The sequence below is a fragment of the Chiloscyllium plagiosum genome, unplaced genomic scaffold (assembly GCF_037043375.1).
Source record: "Chiloscyllium plagiosum isolate Xiang-an unplaced genomic scaffold, Cpla_swu_hap1 HiC_scaffold_26, whole genome shotgun sequence".
Taxonomy (NCBI): domain Eukaryota; kingdom Metazoa; phylum Chordata; class Chondrichthyes; order Orectolobiformes; family Hemiscylliidae; genus Chiloscyllium; species Chiloscyllium plagiosum.
The window spans coordinates 31557503-31576005 of NW_028270164.1; the positions used below are offsets into that span (position 1 = coordinate 31557503).

General features: G+C 40.7%; 1 protein-coding gene across 2 annotated transcripts in view; it reads left to right on the forward strand.

Annotated features, from left to right (window-relative positions):
* The first annotated feature begins 4055 nt into the window (after positions 1-4055).
* Positions 4056-18503, forward strand: part of LOC122563213 (uncharacterized) — a 30739-nt gene continuing 16291 nt past the window's right edge. For both annotated transcript variants that reach the window (XM_043716777.2, XM_043716778.2), the window contains exons 1-3: positions 4056-5627; positions 11940-11980; positions 13417-13492. In XM_043716777.2, coding sequence (XP_043572712.2) covers positions 4199-5627; positions 11940-11980; positions 13417-13492 — 1546 coding nt within the window. In that variant the 5' untranslated portion in view covers positions 4056-4198. The remainder of the gene's footprint in view (positions 5628-11939; positions 11981-13416; positions 13493-18503) is intronic.

The following is an 18503-nucleotide window of genomic DNA, read 5'->3' on the forward strand; positions in this document are numbered from 1 at the left end:
TCACCCCTTCCTCTTCCATCCAAAATTTAAGGGACAATTATACACTGGTCATAACACTGAATGTAAACAAATATATTGTCATAAAACAATAAAATATGTGTGTGAAAAAGTTTATTTGATGGTATCATTTCGCACTTCTTAAAAATAGCTCAAAAACTGTTTTCCATATTCAATTACATAAGCAAATGTGGCAAACATTTCCAAAAGCAATAAGATCAATTAATCATGGAACAGTAACAAGATAGAAGGAAGTTATTTGGCTCTTACTGTCCATACAAGCTGTCCATAAGAGCAACTCAGCTGGTCCCACTTCTTTGCTCTTTTTCTGCCGCCCTGCCATATTTTCTCTTCATACAATTGCACAGTCCCTTTTTGAAAGCTACAATTAGTGCACTTTCAGATAGTGCTTTCCAGACCCTAACCACTTGGTTGTAAAAGGTTTTCATTTTCTTGCTTTTGGTGGAGGTGAAGCATCCAGCTACTACTGGTATGGCCTGATTGGACACTTCTAATAGGGGCTGTATGTGGTTACCCCAGCTGCTAGGTGATTCCTGGCACCACCTTGACTCCTTGTGAGGAAAGTCACCTGCAATGCTCAGCAGGTTCTTTGTGCCCCTGTCACATGCCTTTGATCTTGAGGACCAATGGTTGAGGCAATGGAGTATTGGTGTGTGTCCCTCTTCAGTAGGCCCTGACGGTGTCCATGGAGGCAGACAGATGGTTGTATGATTCATAATACTGTTGCAGCCTCTGGGAAATGAGGGCCATTGCTTCCCAAATACGTGTCTGCTGCTCCTGTTTCAACCTGTCCACATAGGTGTAGTCCCTAATTGCCGATACCATAGGGTCTTCTCCTGTCTGGTGCTGAGGTGCCTGGTACCCTCTGTGGGTCTGTGGCTGCAGCATTTCTTCCTTAGCCAGCTGTACAGCCGTCATGGTGAGGTGCTCCCAAACTTTCTAGGATTAACATTCCCATCAAGATGTCTATCTGAAATACTGTGGGGCACAAGAAGCAGCCTTGTTGATGCTTCCCCTGAAGCCTCAGTACACTTGTCCTCAGAAATCCAGGCAGTAGCTGGACAGGTAGTGAAGATACTGGTTGCACCTGCAAGACATAGGAGAGATGTGGTGTTTTGGTCTGTAGTTAGAAATGGTGTGCAATGAATGAGACTGACAGTGAAGTTAATTTGAAGCTAAATAAAGCCAATTGTTTTCCCTTGGTAGTTATTTAAAGACATTGCTCTTAAACAGTAAGTCACTTTACAATTTGGGAACGTATTGCTCAATGCCTTCTGTGAAGAAGTGAAATAACACGAAGGAAAAGCTTAGAGAATGAAAGGACTTGAGAAACAAAAAATAATCCCTCAGCAAACCTTGGGTAATGCTGCCATTAAACAATTTCCCCAGTTCTCCCCCCTCTTCAAAGGGTTCAGAAAAGATTTACAAAGATGTTGCCAGCGTTGGAGGATCTGAGCTACAGGGACAGGCTGAACAGGCTGGGGCTGTTTTCCTTGGAGCGTCGGAGACTGAGGGGTGACCTTATAGAAGTTTACAAAATTATGAGGGGCATGGGTAGGATAAATAGACAAAGTTGGAAATGTGTTGCTGGAGAAGCGCAGCAGGTCAGGCAGCATCTAGGGAACAGGAGAATCGACGTTTCGGGCATTAGCCCTTCTTCAGGAATGAGGAAAGTTTGTCCAGCAGGCTAACTGGACAAACTTTCCTCATTCCTGAAGAAGGGCTAATGCCCGAAACGTCGATTCTCCTGTTCCCTAGATGCTGCCTGGCCTGCTGCGCTTCTCCAGCAACACATTTCCATCTCTGATCTCCAGCATCTGCAGACCTCATTTTCTCTAAATAGACAAAGTCTTTTCCCTGGGGTTGGGGAGTCCAGAACTAGAGGGCATAGGTTTAGGTTGAGAGGGGAAAGATATAATAGAGACCTAAGGGGCAACTTTTTCACGCAGAGGGTGGTACGTGTATGGAATGAGCTGCCAGAGGATGTGGTGGAGGCTGGTACAATTGCAACATATAAGAGGCATTTGGATGGGTATATGAGTAGGAAGGGTTTGGAGGGATATGGGCCGGGTGCTGGCAGGTGGGACTAGTTGGGTTGGGATATCTGGTTGGCATGGATGGGTTGGACCGAAAGGTCTGTTTCCATGCTGTACATCTCTATGACTCTATGACAGAAATCGTTTTCTAAAAGCAAAATTCTGTGGATGCTGGAAAATTGGAGAAACTCAGAAAGTCAAGCACCATCTATGCAGTGAGAAACTGAGTGAACATTTTGAGTCTGATATGACTCTTTTTCTTCATATCAGACTTTAAATGTTAAATCTGTTTCTCTCTCCTTTGTTTTAGTCTGTCTGTATGTGCATGTATCAGGGGTTTGGTATTAAAATGGAGATAGAATTTCAAGCAGTAAATTTATATGTCAACTGTTATTTACCTGTGGTTATATGTATTGGTAGTAAATAGTAGTTCTTATTCTGTAGAGAAACGTGGCCTTGATCTCTGTCAACCTGAATCTATCAGACAGATAAATTAGGGACTCTGCATACAAATAGCTTTCGTGATTACTCCAGGAATAGAAGGGCTTGATTTCCAGTGTGCTGCCACATGGATTCACAACAAACAGAAAGTTTCCTTTTCAAGAGAACTACTCCAACTTTTCCAAACCATTTGAGAAACCTGAGGTCCTAATCCCTAGAAATACTCTACTGCACCCTGACTGCCAAAGGCTTCAAGGTTCTTTATGCAGTGCTCAAAATGAAACATAATCCTTCAGTTCAAGTTGAACCAGTGCTTTAAAGATGGAGGGCCTGCATAACATCCCCTGATTTTGTATTGTATTCCTCCATTGGGACAGGATTCTAGATGCCTTCCTCAAACTATCACATACCACCTTCAATGATTTATTGAATTGAATTTATTGTCACGTGTACCAAGACACAGTGGAAAGCTTTGTCTTGCGAGCAATACAGGCAGATCACAGAGTTAAGTGGCATAGATAAGTAAATAATAGGTAAACAGTGGCAAAAACAAAAACACAGGTGCAGGTGAATGTTAAGAGTTTGGGAGCCCGTTCAGTATTCTAACAACAGTAGGTTAGAAACTGTTTTGAGATCAGCTGGTGCGTGTGTTCAGGCTTCTGTACCTTCTCCCTGATGGTAGAGGTTGTAGAAAAACATTGCCAGGGTGGGATGGATCTTTGAGAATGCTGGCAGCCTTTCCTTGACAGCGGGCCTAGTAGATGAATTCTATAGATGGTAGGTTGGCCTTTGTGATTATCTGGGCTGAGTTCACCACTCTCTGTAACCGTCTCCAATCTTGAATGATACAGTTGCCATACCAGGTAGTGATACATCCAGACAGAATGTTCTTGATGGCACACCTAGAAATAGTTGGCATATTTGCCATCATGCCAAATTTCCTCAGCTGCCTGAGGAAGGAGAAACATTGTTGGGCTTTTGTAACCAAAGCATCCACATGAAGAGTCCAAGAAAGCTTGTTGTAGATGACCACTCTCAGGAGCTTGATATTCTCCACTCATTCCACCTCTGTGCTGTTAATGTGTAGGGGGTCATGAGTAACATCCTGCCAATAATCAATAATGAGTTCCTTTATTTTGCCGGCATTGAGAGCTTGGTTGTTCTCAGTGCACCATTTATCCAGATCTTCCACCTCCCGTTTGTAGTCTGTTTCACTGCCATCTGAGATTCGACCGACTATGGTGGGGTAATTAGTGAACTTGTAAATAGCATTAGTCTAGTATTTGGCAATGCAATCATGGGTATAGTGAGTACAGTAGGAGGCTGAGTACATACCCCTGAGGGGGCTCCAGTGTTGAGTGTTGGTGAGGATGAAATATTATTCGCAATTTTCACTGTTTGTGGCCTATGGGTCAGGAAACTGGGGATCTAGTTGCAGAGTGGGGCTTGGTCCAAGATCACCACATTTTCCCCTAACGAGGATGTTCAGAGATGTTATTACACACCTCTGGAGCAGGTTGACCTTGAACACGAGTCTCCTGGCCTAGAGGCAGGGCCATTACCACTTCACCAAACATGCCCTTCAATACTTGATACAGGTCTCTCATTAGGAGCTCGAGCCTCTTGCCCAGATCCTGAGTCTTGTCGAGTACGCATGCTCGGGGGGCTGGAGTTGCGCCTGCGCACTGGTGACGAAGCTCAAAATGGCGACGACAATGAGCGACAGAGATTTGCGAAGCAAGCTGAAGGCCTTGGGCTTCGCGGCCGGCCCAATCACCGACAGCACCAGGTCCGTGTACCTGAAAAAGTTACAACAACTGCAATCCGAAAAGAATCAACAGGAAAAGAACAGCCGGGCGCCGCGGGTTCGCCAGAGCCTCCGGCAACGGGAGGTTGAGTTCCCGGCCCCCGCCCCAGCCCCAGAGCAGCCAAGGAGGAGGCCAGCCGCTGTCTCCAACGTGAGGGCCGAGTCCAGCCGCCAGCAGGCCGACGCTGTGTCTGACTCTACCACCATACATTATTCAGGGACATCGGCTGCATACCTTACAAATAGACTCCATTCAGGGGATGACGAAGACGCGGAGGAATCTGACAGTCTGAGCTCGCATCGATACACGGGGACTTCTAGCAGCTTGCATTCGGATTCGTTTACCAGGAAACCAGTCAACTCATATTCAGATCGCTATACAGGCGCATCTGGCAGTCTGACTTTAGATCCATATACCACGAAATCTGTTAGCTCATATTCAGATCGCTATACAGGGGCATCTGGCAGCCTAACTTTAGATCCATATACCAGAAAACCTGTCAGTTCATATTCTGAGCGATATACAGGAATATCTGGCAGCCTGACTTCAGATCCATATACCAGAAAACCTGTCAGTTCATATTCTGAGCGATATACAGGGGTATCTGGAAGCCTGGGTTCAGATCCGTATACCAGAAAACCTGTCAGTTCATATTCTGAGCGATATACAGGGGTATCTGGAAGCCTTGGTTCAGATCCGTATGCAGGGACATCGGGCGGCCTGACTTCAGAATCACACAGCAGGATAACTGACAGACTGTATTCAGATCGCTACACTGGGGAGAGTCTGAATTCAGATCCATATACAAAGAAATCTGACAGTTCATATTCGGATCCATACACTAGGAAATCTGACAGCCTGTATCCAGATACATATACGGAAAAATCTGACGTCCTGAGTTCGGATCAATATGCAAGGAAATATCAGAGTCTAAAATCCAAGCCATACACAAGGAAATCTGATAGCGTGTATTCAGATCAACATGCAGGGAAATCTGAGAGCCTAAGTTCAGATCTACATACAGGCAGATTTAGCAGCTTGTATTCTGATCAATTTTCAAGAAATTTGGGCAGCCTCCATTCTGATAGTCGTTACAGAGGAAAGTCTGACAGTTTGTTGAAAAGTGAACGCTACATAAGAGGAACTGCTGCTGGGCTGCCTAAGAAGGGGGTGCAAAAACCCAAGAATCGTCTCGACAAATTTGAGTTTTACTTATCATGGTTTCTTTATGTTACTACAATTGTCCTGTGTCTCATTCTGTTGGGGTTAATCTGCGTCAAAACCTTACAGTTGCTTGAAGAATCTGAAGACATAGGTGAAAATAGTAAGTACATGTATATAGATTGGTTTTAGAAGTAACTCATCTTTGTTTACAACTTTTGGTTGGAGCACAAAATAAAAATATCATGAGAAATAAAATTGCTGTACAGCAAGGGATGATTTGACTCAGTTGAGGTGTAAACATAAGTAGAAATGTGAGAATTTAGTGGCTTCAGGAATTGATAAAATATAGAAAATTGAATCCCCAGAAATTTCAACTCTTTCTCTAATCCTGCCATATGCCACAATGACTTTACAACTAATTAGGTATTCCCTAATCCCTCTCCTAAAAACTGAATGATAAAAGGGGATAAAATGTTCAGTAAAATCATTTTCAACCCCCCCGCCCCCTTATGCAATTAAAACTAGTTAGGAGACCACACAGACCTTGCGTTGTCCATTAATATGCCACTCAAAATAGAGATCAATAGATTTTTGGGTGTTGATGGACTGAGGATAGTGCAGGTAGGTGGCGATCAGCTGTGACCTTCGGACTCAAAGGGCTGAATTACTTCCTAGACCTTATGTTATCTTAGCAATTATGCAATCTCTGCCTCAGTCTGCTCCTTCATTAAGGCATGTTGAGAGATAGTGTAAACCACTAGTCTGCAATGTATTCCAGAAGCACTCAGCTCTCTCTCAGTAGAAGAACTGACATATATCCAGTTTGTTTCACCCTTGGATCATTTCACCTTTCTCCTGCTCTGGTCCAATATGTTTAACTGAAGTATATCAATAGGGATGCTATCCAGGCTGATAATTATTTTATATATCGGTGAGTCTACCCTGCTGAAAACTAATTGGATCAAATCCATTAAGAGTAGCTGAGGTCTTTTGCAGTTAGGCATCATTTTTGTAGTTCTTCTCCAAGACTACTGTATCATTCACCAAAATTGGTAACATAAAGGTGGATAACTGCCCAGAATCTGATCAGTTTAATTTAAGTAAATGTGATGTGTTGCATTTTAGAAAGGCAAATCAGGGCAAACTTAAACACCATAAAGAACAGGGTCTTTTGTAATAATATGTGTAGCTGCAGTACACAGTGCTTGACATTGCAAGCCTGACTGATGATCCTAAATTATTTATCAGTGTAATTCCTTGCACAATCAGAATATCCAACAAATGTTCAATTGCAAATGTTATCCAGTTATCTAGTCGGTACTTTGCTTGTTATGAACAGCCAAAAGGACATGCTATTTGGTAGGATCTGCCAGTCTTTGGCTTTGTTGGGCTACATACCTGGCATCACATCACTGAACTCTTTACAATATACTCACCTGTGTGATTTTCAGAGTTGGTGGTGAAGGCTTGTTTTTCAGACTGGAGGCCTGTGACCAGTGGAGTGCCACAAGGACCGATGATGGGTCCTCTACTTTTTGTCATTTACATAAATGATTTGGGTGCGAGTTTAAGAGGTACAGTCAGTAAGTTTGCAGATGACATCAAAGTTAGAGGTATAGTGGACAGAGAAGAAGGTTACCTTAGATTAAAACAGGATCTTGATCAGATGGGCCAATGGGTGGAGAAGTGGCAGATCGAGTTTAATTCCGATAAATGCGAGGTGCTGGAATTTGGGAAAGCAAATCTTAGCAGGACTTATACACTTAATGGTAAGGTCATAGGGAGTGTTGCTGAACAAAGATACCTTGGAGTGCAGGTTCATAGCTCCTTGAAAGTGGAGTCGCAGGTAGATAGGATAATGAAGAAGGCGTTTGGTATGCTTTCCTTTATTGGTCAGAGTATTGAATACAGGAGTTGGGAGGTCATGTTGAAGCTGTACAGGACATTTGTTAGGCCACTGTTGGAATATTGCATGCAATTCTGGTCTCCTTCCTATTGGAAAGATGTTGTGAAACCTGAAAGAGTTCAGAAAAGATTTACAAGGATGTTGCCAGGGTTGGAGGATTTGAGCTATGGGAAGAGACTGAACAGGCTGGGGCTGTTTTCCCTGGAGTGTCTGAGGCTGAGGGGTGACCTTATAGAGGTTTATAAAATCATGAGGGGCATGGATAGGATAAATAGACAAAGTCTTTTCCCTGGGGTGGGAGAATCCAGGACTAGAGAGTATAGGTTTAGGGTGAGAGGGGAAAGATATAAAAGAGACCTACGGGGCAACTTTTTCACCCAGAGGGTGGTACTTGTATGGAATGAGCTGCCAGAGGAAGTGGTGGAGACTAGTACAATTGCAACATTTAAAAAGTATCCAGATGGGTATATGAATAGGAAGGGTTGAAGGGATATGGGCCGGGTGCTGGCAGGTGGGACTAGTTTGGGTTTGGATATCTGATCGGTATGGTCAAGTTGGACTGAAGGGTCTGTGTCCTTGCTGTAAATCTCTATGTTTCTAGTGGCTGACACCCCTTTTGCTGCTACTGCATAGTAAGTGTTCAGCTTTTGAGGTACCTTAACTTTGGGTAGATTGGACGCTTTTCAGGACCAGGATGTTCCAATGGTTTGCATGATATATAGTGAGAAATAATCTGATTTTGGTAGCTACTATCTTGCAGGATGGCTCTGATGTGCTTTACTTCAATGTCAAGTTTGCACGGCAGACAAATAGTTCAGGCATATTTACCAGGTTTTGGATAAGACCAGTCTTGTAGCAGATTGAACTGCACGTATTCCAAAGTGTATACGGACCAGTGAGGATAGGTTTTGGTCAACAGACGTAGAAGACACCGTGGCTGCTGAATAAATAGTATGTTGAGGAAAGGGAGTCCATTGCACTGTTTCCTTTCAAGTGTGAATTTCAGAGCAGGATGGAGCCCCTTAAGATACGTAAGGAAATTCTTATATGCAGCTGCAGATTCAAATATAACAAACACATCGACATATTCAAAGTATGCAAAGACTAGGGGTCCTTCAAAGACAAGATTCCCTCGGAATCCAACAAAAATATTTGCACGTACTATTTGGTGTATATGCTGTCTGTACAAGTTGTATAGTTCTTAAGTGCAATTAATACTGATTCACACAATAATGGTGAACCAGGATCACTATAATATAGTATTGCAGTGTAGATGTCTATAGTTGCTTCAAGTGTTACATGATGAATAGACTAGCAATGTCAAATGAGCACATGGACACTGCATTATCAGTCTACAAGTCCTATCTGGTCTTCACAAATGTCAAGGACTCCTTCACTATGCAAGTGGAGAACATGCTCAATATTGGTTGAAGCAATTTATTAACTGCATAGCCCAATTAATGTTGTGCAGAACTAGTTGTAGGTAAGATAAAGTAAAGAGGCATCAATATTGTGTGTCCGTGCACACAAAGGAGCAATTAGCCTTGAAGAATTACCCTATTGTATGTTGCCTGGCAGGTTCTTGCTCTTACATAAGTACAACAGTTTTTCTTTTAGCTTGCTTTTGAGTCAGGCTGTCCCTTCATGCTGAGCAGAAGATCCATATTTGGACTTGTCATAAAAAATGGTGTGCATTTTGTTAAAAATCACACTACTCCCAAGCTATAGTCCAACAGGTTTCTTTGGAAGCACAAGCTTTCAGAGCGCTGCTCCTTCGTCATGTAGCTAGTGGGGCTCGATTATAGGACACAATTTATAGTAAAAGATCAAAGTGTCATTCAACTGATGCGATGCATTGAATAAACTTAGATTGCTGTTAAGTTTTTAATTACTTAGAACGGGGAAGCAGTTTTCGATTAATTCGTATGTAAATTCCAGGACTTATTTCAAGTAACAGTCCCAAGATAACTTAATATTTTATATTAAAAAAGTGAGATCTCAGCTCGCAAGGTGCATTAAAGGTGTGAGGTGAGAGTCTGTCTGTATCGCAACCTTGAGACAGGCTGCTTCTATTTCCAAAGTGGGAATTTATAAAATTAGATTAGATTAGATTACTTACAGTGTGGAAACAGGCCCTTTGGCCCAAAAGGTCCACACCAACCCGCCGAAGCGTAACCCACCCAGACCCATTCTCCTACATTTACCCCTTCACCTAACACTGCGGGCAATTCAGCATGGCCAATTCACCTAAACTGCACATTTTTGGACTGTGGGAGGAAACCGGAGCACCCGGAGGAAACCTACGCAGACACGGGGAGAATGTGCAAACTCCACACAGAGAGTCGCTTGAGGCGGGAATTGAACCCGGGTCTCTGGCGCTGTGAGGCAGCAGTGCTAGCCACTGTGCCACCCACAAAATGTAACATGGACTGACTGCCTACAGATTCTGTGCATTTTGAGCAAAATCGAATGTATCTGCAAATGAAAATTCATCTCATAGACTGATATGTGTATGTGTGTGTGTTGTGTGGGAGAGATTATGCATGTGTGCTTGCTTGGTAAAGTGTGTTAGAGTGTGATGGAGTATATGCCTCTGAGAGGTTGTGCACATGAGTGTGTGTCTGAGAGACAGCATGCGATTGAGAGAGGATCTGTGTGGGTGTGATTGTGTGTATAGTGTAGTGGGGTCACCTGTAGTGTGAGATGAGCCCAAGATCCTGATTGTGGCCATCCTCATGGGTACCAAACTTGGCTATTAGCCTCTGCTCAGCAACATTATATTGTTGTATTTTGTTGACATAGATGACTTGTTAAGGATGACTATCCTGGTCTCTTTGTTGGGGTTTACTGATTGTATGTCCATATTTGTCTTGAGGTCTTGCAATGCTATCAAACTCTCACAATGAATGTGAAAATTGATTTATTATTTGGAAACTTGCAATATGCGTGGGTCGATCAGCTTGGCATGCCTTCAAAGATTTGCTGTCTTGAATGGAAACTGGTCTGTGGTGGGCTAGCTGGAAGTAGAGAAGTTCAAATTCAGCAAACATCTCTGCCTATCGTTTTGGGATGAACTCACACCAAAGCAGAAAATTAAAGAACTGCAGATATTGGAAATCAGAAATACAAACAGAAATTGCAAGAAAAACTCTGCAGGTACCATCTGTGGAGAGAAAGCATGGTTAATGTTTCAGGTCTAGTGACCCTTCTTCAGAACCTTCTGACACCTCAGGCGAAATCAGGTACAAGGGCAAACACATCACTTTCAGATAATGCGTGGTCAGAAAGATTTATCATATGTTTGGAGAGAGAGTTAATTAGGTTGCCAAGCCATATCTGTTTAAGTGAGTTAATCGTGCAATTGTGCTTTACATAGGTAGTGTTTATGGTGTGGTTATCTATTGAAACAATACAGCAGCATAGATTGATCAAATGTTTAATTAATGTCTCCTATCTAAATGTCTAATGTCCTTTTAGGGGAAGAAGTGTGCCATCCTTATCTTGTGTAGCTACATGTGACTGTAGACCCATAGTAAAATGGCTGACTCTGAATTGCTGTCTGAAGTGGCGTACCAAGCCATTAAGTTCAAGAGCAATTAGCGCTGAGCAATAAGTGCTTGTCCAGCCAATGACAGCCACACCCCATGGATGAACTTTTTAATAAGAGGTTAAAAAAAATCTATGTATTTAAAACTAAGTGCAGCATAGAACATGGTGTGAACTAGTAACCCTGTTACCAGTCTGGTCAAAAATGTGAACAACAGGTGAAGCTAACTGCTTCACATTGCTGCAGTGCAGTAGAAACACGAGTGGTGTGCTCACTTAACAGGATGCTGTCATCAAATGTAAAGATATGAGTGGTTTTGGCACATTGTGGTATATGCATTTCAGCACTGATATTATGCCAGATGTGTAGGCCATACATGCTATTACTGGTTGATCATATCAGACGGCAAGTCACTTTGGCTGTACACAACAAGCAAGGCACTGACCATACTGACCAATTTGCACATGTAAAAATTGCAACATTAAATGTGATTCTGCAATTGGACAATGTTGGCTGCATTACCCAATACAGCATAAGTGCTGACTACTCCCTTCTAAAGACCTGCACCAATCTTATGGAAACTGGTTCTTACAATTTTTTTTTTAATCATTGCATTTGAATGTGTTTTATACCATACTTCTGTGGCCACCATATCACATAATGAAGCTCAAACTCCGATATCCTACCCCACAAGTAAGGACAGTACCATTTTGCCACTTGACTGCAATCTTACTGCTTTAATATGTATTTGTAATTAATCTGTGCAGACACATTATGAAATATCTAAGGGACAAATGGGACTTGGGTCCAGACCTCTAGTCAAGTGATAGGGACAGTACTTCTCAACAGCTCTCACTCACTATATGGATTCAGTTGAAACACCATTTGTAGCATTAGCTTGGCATATCAGATAGTTGTATTTAATTATCTCGTGATTCTATATAATATATATAATATATAATATAATATATATAATATATAATATATATAATATAATCTATGGTTTTCTTTCGTTTTAGTTAAGATGCTGCCAGTGGATTGCAATGGGAAAACTGACGCAGTGAGTAACTGTTTTCTTCCCAGTTATAGTTAACACTTAGATGGTAAATTTTAAAGTGGAGAATGTTATAAAATTCACAGAAATCTAAGTTTGATATTCACTCCACTCCTTCACAATATTAGGAGGCATTGGCAATATTGAGAAGGTATAGTGGAAGTGCATAGATCTTTTTATGTAATCGAGCAAAGTTCTGTCTCCAGTCAACTCCTATATGTTTCACTGTATCAAAATAAATCTTATTTTTGGATTTATAAATGCCAATTTTTTTCCTGGATCTAATTGTTGCCAAAAATAACTATTAAAAAGTGCCTGTAGGTGATAAATCAGTTGTAGAATTTCTCAACAGTGATCCTTGTGGAAATCTGTTTTCTTCCTTAGCACAGGAATAGTTTCTTTTTCAGAAAGAGCAGTTAGCTTATTAGCAAAACTAATGTTGTATATCGAGTGTTTTCTGAACAGTCGTAGAACTAGTATATATGTCAAATAAGATTATTAATCAGTCTGTTTGGAAATGTTATGGCCACCTCTGGAACAGGTGGGCCTGAACCCAAACGTCCACCTGGAGGAAGGGGAACTAACAGTTTGCCATGAGACTCTTTATAGACAGATTCTACTTTGACAACTTTGTTCTATTGTTGTTCAAATTATCTTGTAGTAAATGAAGTCTATTAGACAGTTTAAAGCTAAAAACCTAAAATCATGAAAGCGTTTGAATGAATAAGCAATGTATTTTAAGTGATTATGACACCCTATCAGTGGTTGGCAGTTGCAGTATTATGTGGCAAATTCAGATCATCATTAATCTAAATTGAAGGCTTAGTTATCCATTTCACAGATCCACTAGACCCACAATGCTCTACTGCTGACCAGATATCAATGATATGTGTATGTTGACTTGTACTGTGTACCTACATGATCAAAAATGTGAAGCCAAAACTGAAATTGCTGGAAAAACTCAGCAGGTCTGGCAGTATCTGCAGAGAGAAATCAGAGTTAACGTTTTGAGTCGGGTGACTCTCCCTCAGAATCTTCTCTTCTGTTTTGGTTTCTGATTTACAGCATCCGCAGTTCATTCAGTTTTTAGGTTGTCCAAAGATCTGAACATCCACACACAGAGGTTTTCCAATGCATTAATAACACACTAGAGGTCACTGTTCTGTACTCAATGTGTAGCGCATAATACCAGATGGAATAACTGGTAAAACGGTATTTGCAGTATAAAATGAAACTGAGGCATTATGCATTACTTTATTTGTTTCTGAAAAAAGATAGGCTAGATTAAGTAATTTGTGACTGTAATCACACCAATATATGCTTGATAAAATACAAAATATTTCATTAATTAGTTTAGCATTTCTTAGTTTTGGATTTATGTTACATTTCAAGCGTTATTTTTATTAATACTTTAATTTCATTTATCAACTTTTTTTTTCTAGTATTGCCAAGCTGAAGAACGCAAAATCATAATGCTCATGTTGTCTGAAATGTATGAGTATTTGGCAGAAATAGCTGGTGAGTTGAAGGATAATCACAAAGGGGAACGTATTCTTGCTGTAAATTACTAGCTACAAAAAATGTAAACAGCTAAGGAAAATATGAAAGATCCACAAAATTCAGTTTAACACGTACCATAATACTGCTTTTCAATGGGAGAATAAATTCTTTAATGTAATCAAAATTGTGGATAATGTATTGAACATTTTAAAGATTGCATTCAGTAGATTTTTGCCAAGTAAAGATTCTGCAAAAAGGCAGCAAAGGGGAGATGAGGTAGAAGATCAGCTATGATCTTTTCAATAATTAAGCAAACTTGAGGGATTGCATAATGTAACCTAGCTCATAATCTTTGCATTCAAATCAGCTTAATTCAAGAGGATATTTAAAGCATTCCTAATGAAGGTAAAGTGTATAAATAATTCTGGCATAATCAATGTTTTTATGTAAAATTCTTCATTTGATTCAATCACCCTGCATCTTTGTACTTAACCCTCTTAAACTCAGTCTGGTTTTAGTTTTTCAGCAATTTCAAATGCTATACTTACATCACGATAACCAAGAAATGTAAGCAGGCAGTGTATCACTGCGTTGCCTCTTGTCAGTCACAGGTAGCTTGAGAGTCAGAGCGATGACTTATGTTTCTCTATAGGAATAGAAGCAGCTGTTCAATTATTTTCCACACCATTGCATGGATTGTAAAATCTCTAGGATTACATGCATTCATGAGAAATTGAGGTTATTCTTCAGTCGCTACTCAGGAGAAGAAAAAAACAACAACAAAAATCTGTTTTTTGGTTGAACCGTTTTGGATATTAGTTCTGTAAGTGCTAAAGATAGTGTTAACTTCTGCTGTATTGAATGATTGGAGATGAGTGTTATTTTGATCCAAACTCCAGGAAATGGTCAAGCAAAGTTTATTTTCCAAAACTTTTTTGATTTGGGGAAGGTTCCATTAGACTGGAATACACCAAATGTGATTATTTTATTCAGAAGGGGAGGAGACAGAAAACAGTAAGTTACAGACCAGTTTGTTTTGATAGCTGCCATATGGAAAATGTTAGAAACTTTAACTAAAGACATTATAGCGAGGCACTTAGGTAAGTTCAATGTAATCCAGCAGAGTTAGTATGGTTTTGTGAAAGGTAAATCATCTTTAACCAATCTATCAGCGTCTTTGAGGAAGTAACACATTCAGTGTAAGGGTGACTTGGGTATATAGTGTACTTCAATTTAAAAAAATAATTTGATAAGGTGCCACAGAAAGTAGAAGCTCGTGGTGTAGAGGGTAGCATGTTGGCATGGATAGAGGATTGGCTGGATATCAGGAAGTAGAGGGAAGGCAAAAATGGGTCATTTTCAGATTGACACATTATAATGAGTGTTGTGCCACAGAAAGTGGTGCTGGGATCTTTACTGATTCCAATTTATTTCAATGACTTGGATGAAGAGATTGAAGATATAGTTGCTACATTTGTTGATATCAAGAAGACAGGTTGAAAAGTAAGTTACAAAGAGGACATAAGGAGGCTACGAAAAGATATACGTTTAAGTAGTGGGCAAATAGAATATAACATGGGGGAAAAAATGAATGTACTTCTGCTTTGGCAGAAAGAATAAAAAGCATTTTGTCTAAATGGTGAGAGATTGCAGAACTTTGCTATGCAGAGATAGCTTAATGTCCTGGTATATGAATTGCATAAGGCGAGTGTGCATGAATATGTGAAACCTCATACAATATTATCATTTATTGTGGAGTGCGTTGAATAAAAAAGTTAAAAATCACACAACACCAGGTTATAGTCCAACAGGTTTAATTGGAAGCACACTAGCTTTCGGAGCGACGCTCCTTCATCAGGTGATTGAAAGCCAGTGTGCTTCCAATTAAACCTGTTGGACTATAACCTGGTGTTGTGTGATTTTTAACTTTGTACACCCCAGTCCAACACCGGCATCTCCGAATCTTGAATAAAAAAGGTAGAGATGTCTATACAGATCATTGAGAGACCACATCTAACTATTGTGTACTGTATTGGTCAACCTATTTAAGGGGGGATATAAATGTTTTGGAAGCAGTTCAGAGAAGGTTTGCTAGTCTAATACCGGGAATGGCTACATTATGTTATGAGGAAATACTGGACAGGCTATGCTTACATCTACTGGAATTTAGAAGAAAAAGACGTGACTTGATTAAGACAATAGATCCTGAGGGGTCTTTGACGAGTTGAATGTCAAGATGATGTTTCCTCTTAATGGAAAATCAAGAACTAGGGTCACTGGTTAAAAATCAGACATGAGATGAAATTTCTTCTCCCAGTTTCACAAATCTGTGGAACAGTCTTCCTGAGAAAGTGTTAGAAGAGGCATCCTTGAATATTTTAAAGACAGAAATGGATAGCTTCTTGTTAAGAGAGGTTATCTGGGATAGTGTGGATCTGGATTTGAGGTTATTAAATGGTAGAGAAGACCCTGGGAGCCTAGTGGCCTATTTCTGCTGTTCATACATTTACAACACAAAATGCAACTCACTTGAAAACTTGGGAGGCAGTAAACATGGGCTTTGCCTATCATGTTCTGCTTGTTAAATGTGTTGTTCAAATAACTAATGGTACTGTTTAAATAATTTAAGTACAAATGTTTATGTAAAAGGATATGGGATAAGCTATTTGTTGGGCATTTTCCCTGGTGCTTCAAAGGATAGGGTGAATACTAAGGTCTTTTCACTGAGGGAGTCCAAAACTAGAGGGCAAAGGTCTAAGGTGAGAGGGGAATGATTTAGAAGGGATCTGAGGGGCAATACTTCACGTAGAGGGTGGTGCGCATATGGAATGAGCGGCCAGAGGAAGTGGTGGAGGCTGGTACAATTACAACATTTAAAAGGCCTCTGGATGGGTACATAAATCGGAATGGTTTAGAGGGATTTAGGTCAAATGCTGGCAAATGGCACTCGATCAGTTTAGGATATCTGATCAGCGCAGGCCTGTTTCCGTGCTGGATAACTCTATGACTCTGTGACTGAGATGAGGAAAATTTTCTTGACTCAAAGGTTAGTGAACCTGTAGAATTCTCTACCACAGATGGATGTAGAGGCAAAGGCACTGAATACAGTAGTCCTCTGGTACCCGCAGGAGATACTTTCAAAGACCTACCGCCGAAGCCCCAAACCATGGATAGGTGCAAACCCATTCATTTAAATTGGAAATTGACCTCCCTGGCAGCTCCCTGGTCCCCGGTTCCGGAATGTTCCACGTAATTTACTGCGGGTCATGGTAAACCACGGGTAACTGAAACCGCGGAAACTGATTCCACAGATAGGCAGTAGACTTGTATACTCAAGAAACATCTTTTCTAGAAATTTTTGGATATTAAATACATCAAGGGATATCGGGAGAAAGCGGGATTATGGCCTTGAAATAACCATGACCATTTGAATGGCAGAGCAGGCTTGAAGGGACTAATGACCTTTTTCTGCTTCTTGTCTCTATGATTCTTCATCATTAATTTTAGGAAGTATTGAAGAATTATCTAAAATCACGTGCTTCTGGATGATAACCAGAAAATAATGTATATAACTGAATCTCTGATGTGTTGTCTTCTTGCACATAAAAGTACGTTCATCTTTACATTGAAAGCCTTCATTAATTCCGGTCTTTCTGAATGGTGTTAATCTTGTCAGTTACCTGGTCACTCAAAATGTTGCAGGGTTTTTATGTGATTGTAGAGGGACCTTTGTAGTTTGCAGTAACCAAGCATAATGTTTCTATCTTGCAGTGTTCTTCATGTCAATCTACTGGCATTTACCCAATTGCATTCTCTGTAACTGCAGCAATGTCATATACTGTTAAAATATAACCTGTTACTTTCCCTTTACACTGCTTGGGTAAAAAATGTAATTCTCTATTTGCAGCTATTTTAAAATCTGTCAGCCCAACCTAATGTGCTAATAAATTGAATGCAGTTGGCATTATTCTTTTACATTATGTCAGTTAGAGCCTTTTGGTTTTTATCTATACGTTGTCATTGTCAACAGGAATACTGCCAGAAGCCTGACGTTAGCAAATGTTGTCCCCCTTGTTCAAGAAGGGGAGTAGGGACAATCCTGGTAATTGACCCTTAGTTTGGTTGTGGGTAAAGTGTTGGAAAGGATTACAAGAGATCGGATTTATAATCCTCTGGAAAGAAATAATTTGATTAGGGATAGTCAGCATGGTTTTGTGGAGGGTACATCGTGCCTCACAAACCTTACTGAGTTCTTTGAGAAGGTGACCAAACAGGTGGATGAAGATAAAGCTGTTGATGTGGCGTATATAGATTTCAAGGTAAGGCTATTGCATAAAATATGCATGGAATTGAGGGTGATTTAGCGATTTGGATCAGAAATTGACTAGCTGAAAGAAGACAGAAGGTGGTGGTTGATAGGAAATGTTCATGCTGAAGTTCATTTAGTTGTGGTATACCACAAGGATCTGTTTTGGGGCCACTACTATTTGTCATTTTTATAATTGACCTGGATGAGGGCGTAGAAGGATGAGTTAGTAAATTTGCAGATGATACTAAAGTTGGTGGAGTTATGGACAGTGTGGAAGGATGTTGCAAGTTACAGAGGGAAATAGATAAGCTGCAGAGCTGGGCTAGGAGGTGGCAAATGGAATTTAATACGGAAAAGTGAGAGGTGATTCACTTTGGAAGGAGTAACAGGAATACAGAGTACTGGTCTAATGGTAAAATCCTTGGCAGTCTGGATGAGCATGTAAATAGATCCCTGAAAGTTACCATCCAGGCTTATAGGGTTATTAAGAAGGCATATGGTGTGTTAAGCTTTTATTGTTATAGGGATTAAGTTTCAGAGCCCTGAGGTCATGTTGCAGCTGTACAAAACTCTGGTGCGGCCGCCCTTTGTTATTGCGTAACATTCTGGCTGCCGCATTACATGAAGGATGTGGAAGCATTGGAAAGGTTGCAGAGGAGAGTTACCAGGATTTTGCCTGGTATGGAGGAAAGGTTGAGGGATTTGAGGCTGTTTTCGTCA